Source organism: Buceros rhinoceros, unplaced genomic scaffold (genome assembly GCF_000710305.1).
Source record: "Buceros rhinoceros silvestris isolate BGI_N320 unplaced genomic scaffold, ASM71030v1 scaffold5902, whole genome shotgun sequence".
NCBI classification, from domain to species: Eukaryota; Metazoa; Chordata; class Aves; order Bucerotiformes; family Bucerotidae; genus Buceros; species Buceros rhinoceros.
In genome coordinates, this window is record NW_010400512.1 from 148,763 (window position 1) to 154,213 (window position 5,451).

Below are 5,451 nucleotides of genomic sequence, written 5' to 3' on the forward strand. Positions count from 1 at the left end.
TGAAAAAGAATATGTGAGGGGGGGGGGGGGGGGGGGGGGGGGGATTGTATTCATTTCTGATTGTTACAGCAACAAAGAATTTAAAAATAAACATAGCTATATATGTGTGTGTCAAATATGTGCTTGCTGTTACCCTGACAGCTCTGTTACTAAATAAAAAAATGTGTATGCTCAAATATTAATGCTTTTTGTCAAGTTGCAGGGTAGTGAAAGGACTGAGTACATTGCCATAGTTGGTTTATAAAGTGAATCTCGTTCCAGCTTACTATTAATGTATATATAAATTTTTCTTACTGTAGGGGAATAGATACTTGGAAGGATGCAAGTTTGCTTTTAGAACTATTTATTTTTTAGCTGTGCAAAGGGACTGTGGGTGGGATGAAATGGGAGTGTCTGTGGTGTAGAGCACAGGAGTAGGACCCGTGAGACCTGACTTTCCTCGTTAGTCTACCGGGTAACAAGGAGAAAGTTGCTTCTTAATTCTGCACCTCAACTTGTCCCCTTGTAAGTTGGAGATAATCTCACTGCCCATATAAAACACATCACAACTGAACAGTTCTGTGGAAGAAGTTGTTGTCATGATGGTGTTCTTCATAAGACACCTGTGACTACATAGTCTACGTGCAGCCTGGATTAAGCGACGGAGCGGGTACCGCTGTGGTGTGCTGCAGACTAAGGATACACTTAATTTAATGTGCGCTTTCCTTATACATCGTACACTCAGCAGGACTTTTGTCCTTTCTCTAAGGAGGGTGATAGGGAACATAAGAATACGGGAACGGTCTGTAGAGATAAGTGTGGTGCGGTTTATTCTTGTGTTGCTGGCACTGAATACTGGAGCAGATTTGCAAGTGGAGTTTGCAGGGAAAGAAGTTATTATTGTCCCCATCTGTAAGGAAAACTGCTCCAGTGATTTGGGCTGTACGACATAATTTAAATTGAGTTTCCCAGTCCGTGCAGGTGTCCTGTGTTTCCATAGGTCACTTTTCTGCACAGTGCAATTCTCTACCTGTAAAGTAGGAATAATCGTGGTTTCCTACGGAACGTGCAACAGTTGTACAGCTGGGCACAGAAAGCTGCTGAGGCTCTCTGACACCACAGCTTCGGGCCACAGAAGTGTGGTGGGTAGATGCATGAGGCTTTGGAAAGACAAGAGAAACTTCCAGAAATAAATAAATGAGCTGAGAGTTTAGACCATCTGTGCCTGGGGTTGGAAGCAAACGAGGTGAGGGAGGCTTTCAGACAAAGTGCAGTTTTTTCTTTTCATTCAGAGACCTCTGGCAAACTGTCTTGCGCGCAGTTTTCGAGGCCACTGCCCTGGTGCATGAAGTTACATGTACAAAACCTATTTCTAAGCAAAAAATTCATGTTAAGGTAAATGTCATATGTGTTTTCTAAGGAAAAGTAGTGTACAAGTTAAATTTACTGGAAAAGCATAGAGAGGAAAATAAAACTCCTTTGGTAAAATCAAATGTGAAGCATTTAATCGGACAGTCTTTTTTAAATTACACATTTAACTTGAGAAATACTTTACCAAATAATAACCACCTGTGTTTCACAACAGGCAGAAGGAACAACTTCTCTACTCTCAAATGCCATTTGAAAGAGCTGATGGACAATGTATTAAATAACAGCGATGCTGACACAGCTTAACTGGAGTAGTTCGTCTAATTATTGCACTGTGCCATGTTGTATTATATCACATGGCATAATTCAGTGTATCTTTCTTTGTCAGTGTATTACTCATCATTTTACAAATTACAAATCTTTTGTAGGAAGGTAATTGGACATGGTGCTAAAATGATGGAGTGATTTCCTTTTTTCTCAGTCATTGATCTTTCAAACTTTTTCATTTAGCTGTATTAATCATGTTTATTAGCTAGGTGTTGCCATAAAGAATGGAATTTTTCTGTTACTTTCATATTCCATTAAAATGTTTTTTTTTCTTGCTGCCTCTATCTGCTGCATCACAGTAATGTACTTAAATATTGAAATTTGCGTTCATAAATTCCAAACAAAGTCAATACTACGGTTACACATTTTCCTAATGATCTATAATCTAATTGAAAATGGGGGGCGTACTGAGAAGGCAGGGTACTTAAAATACCTTTTCAGTCTAGAAGTTTTCAATCTAACTTTCAGGGGCTTTGTTTTGCAGACCAGCTGTATTTCAGAATTCACTAACATGGTTTACCGAACAGCTGTTTAAAAGGGACTCGTTGTTATTCAGGTGTCTGTGTGCAATACTGAAGAAAACCACGCTCTGTAAAATTGCTGCAGAACACCCTCTCCCCAGGAGGCCAGACGGGTATTGTAGACCCAGCACATAGGTGCCTAGGTCTCTCTGCTGTGGTTGTGTTGCAGACAGTAGTGACTGTGCATAAGTTATCTGGACCCTTCAGCAGCAGCGGGAGACCCAACGAGCCTGAGGGTGGGCACTGCGCAGTCTCTGGTGGGGACTGGGTGGCCTGACTCCCTGGGAAAGCAGGAGATTGTGAGTCAGTGTCTCAGATGTTCCATTTCTGCCTTATTTACTTAACTGTGACTGATGTTTACTTGGATGATTTTATCCATAAACATTTAGCTTTTCCTGTCTCCAGAAACTAGTGTTTGGAAGGTAGGTGATGCTGAAAGTTTCTAATCCTACTTTTGGTCCAATGCATGTTTGTTACTTTATTAAAAAACCCTTCAGGTGTAGGTTTCAGTGCTGCGTTTGTGCTGGGGGCTTGGCTGTGGTAGAGTGTTAGCTCCTTGCTAACCAAGCAACGTGTCTTTTAAGGAAAAGTACATGCCATTTATATATAGTTTGTTTGTACCCTGTTTTGCAGGTGGGAGTGAATCCTCCTGGGATAAAGACAAGCTTCAGTCTCCCATTACGACAGGATCACAGCACAGCATTGGTCATCCCACACTATCAGGGCAGTCAAGCCTTGGGAGTGCGCACCCGCTCAGTCCTCTCCAGCAGAATCACCTGCTCACCAACAGTACGTACCGTGCTCTTAGACCAAAAAAAGTGCATGGGTCCTGCTTGGAGGCTGGGCTTGTATTCCTTCCCAGCCTCCTGGAGCGGGGGGAAAGGGATGAGAACTCATGAGCCACAGCAGGGTTGGTCCTCCCACTGCCTGCTGCACTTGTGCATCGTGTCCAAGCCACCCACAGGGATACAGCCGCCCTCTCTGAAGAGACAGCCACCCTCTTGGAGTAGTCACTCGCTGCTGGGGGGAACAATAACCCTTAAGTTACTTAGAATTTTAGCTGTATGAGAAAATTCTGTTCCAGGTGAAAAATGCTGACCACCAAATAAAAATGAGAGCTAGGTCCTCTGCCTTGTTTCGCCTTGTTACCTGTTAGGTGTGGCCAAGGTCATCTTTTGAACCCAGCTATCCAAAGCAACTGGAATAAAGTGACACAGATAAGGTTTGGATTTGGAATGTAAAGCTCCCTTCAAAGCCAACAGTTGCTCTTCTCCTTTGCACCCAAAGAGCAAGGAAAGGTGAAGTTGTTTCAAGAAAGATGTTCAGGATTAACGGTTTACAAATTAGTCAGGAGTAAAGGTAATTCTAACAGATGATGATGGATGAAGAAGGAAAATCTCACTATTGCTGAATTCTTGTTGTTTGCTTAAGCTCTTCATCCTCTTCATCAGAGGTTTGGAAGTTGACTTTTGGTGTTAGTTCTAACGGATGAATGATATTCCTGGCTCTTTACACAATTTTACGAGTAGATAGTGGATAGTTGCTACCTGTGTAGGGCCTCTTGACTTGAACAAGTCAAAGCTATTGAAAAGACTCCTATGATGTGGGTTTTCTTTGCTCATTGAAGGGTATGGACCTGAGATTTTGGGTTGTGTCAGTAGTTGAGAATCACCAGATGCTAGGACTGAAATTCACTGTAGTTCATCCTTCCATTTCATATTCCTGCATAATTCAGTACTTGTATGTATTTTACATACAGGGATACTGTGTTTGCTGTTAAAGAAAATGGTAAGGATATTTTCCAGTAGATATTATAGTAGGCAAGTACCTGTAGGCTATCAAAGGGTTTATTGAATGTCAAACATTATGTCCAATGATTTGCAAATGTAGGGTATCTTTTCTTCATAGTCTTCTGAAATGTTTGACGGATTGTGTCTTAAAACTGGTGATGTGCTGTTAAATTCTGTTTGTAGTTTGCATTTAGTTTGCATGTCAATTGGACTTTAAGTAGACATACAACTCAACGCGGCCAGATGGTGTCTGGGAGTTTTGGAACTCTTGTAGAGTAAGAGGAAAGATTACTGGGCTGTTAAGGGGGCTCTGCAGGGGAGCAAAGTCTTAGGGATGTAGGCTCTGAAGGGGATTGTGAGTGTGGTTTAATTGATGGGAGATGTATGTGGGCTTTGCTTATTACCTATCGTAATTAATGTTGGCGTGGATCATCATATAAATTATATAGTGAATCATAAGACATCGCAGTTGTTGGTCATGATATACTCAAGCTAAACAGGAATAGTGAATATACACAGTTCTGCCTTTCCTGGTGGGTGCAGTGGTTATTTTTGTCACTATAGTCAGATTGTACTGGAGTAACAAGCTGTATCAGTCAGCGATATTTTTTATTGTGGGTTCTGTCATACACTAAAATGGTGACTGGCCTTCTCATTAGAGCCGAAAGTTAAAAAACTTCTAGAAATAATTAATGTGAATAGCATATGGTTATGACTAGCTATATGATTGTTAGTTACTACTTGTGCCTGAATATTTTAATGAGAATTTCTAATCTAAATTCCATTTAGAAAAACGGTAAGACATTTGTCTGGCAGAATGAGTTCTTTCTTTTCCTGAAAAAATAATATGGGTGTCTTCAAGTGGTCTCTCTAAAGAATTCTTAAATGCAATATAACCTGTAAATTTTTGTAGTGAATTGGACTCTTGGTCTTGCTTTCCATTGTAGTCATTTCTAAATACAAGAAGTAGTACACATGCTGACATAGTTACTAATGAAACACGAGAATCCAGTTCTTGCCAGCAGCAACGTCACCTTTTTCGCAACGTCAAGATCTGCAAGTTGGACCAAATGAATTTCATACCTTCTCATAATAGCAGAAGACGACTTAAAAGTGATTTCTTGGAAATTAAAACCTCTGGCAACAATTTTAACCTGTCATTACATCTTCCAGTTCACAGATCTGTACAGTAGCTCAGTAGTGTCTGTAGTCCAACCCACAGCTTCCCCTATTCAAGAAATAGTCCCAATACGAAAATCTGTGTATGCGAACTAATGATAGCAAGAGGGCTTGGTAGGAGTATATTGTCAGATAAACTTATTAATAAATGTACATCTGATGTATTGGAGAAAACATGCAAATAACCACATGTTTTGTGTTTTGTCCTTTATTGCTCTTAATAGAGATCATTTCTACACTGTTGTATCTTCATTTTGCCAATATTGTCTGACTTTACAGCTGTGTGT

The 5,451-nt window shown here is 40.5% G+C and overlaps 1 protein-coding gene across 1 annotated transcript in view; it reads left to right on the forward strand.

The window, feature by feature from the left end:
- Positions 1–5,451, forward strand: part of DACH2 (dachshund family transcription factor 2) — a gene marked incomplete at its 5' end in the record, with an annotated part of 137,553 nt that overhangs the window by 68,728 nt on the left and 63,374 nt on the right. Inside the window, one exon of the mRNA XM_010131878.1 lies at positions 2,829–2,984. Within this exon, the coding sequence (XP_010130180.1) occupies positions 2,829–2,984 (156 nt within the window). The remainder of the gene's footprint in view (positions 1–2,828; positions 2,985–5,451) is intronic.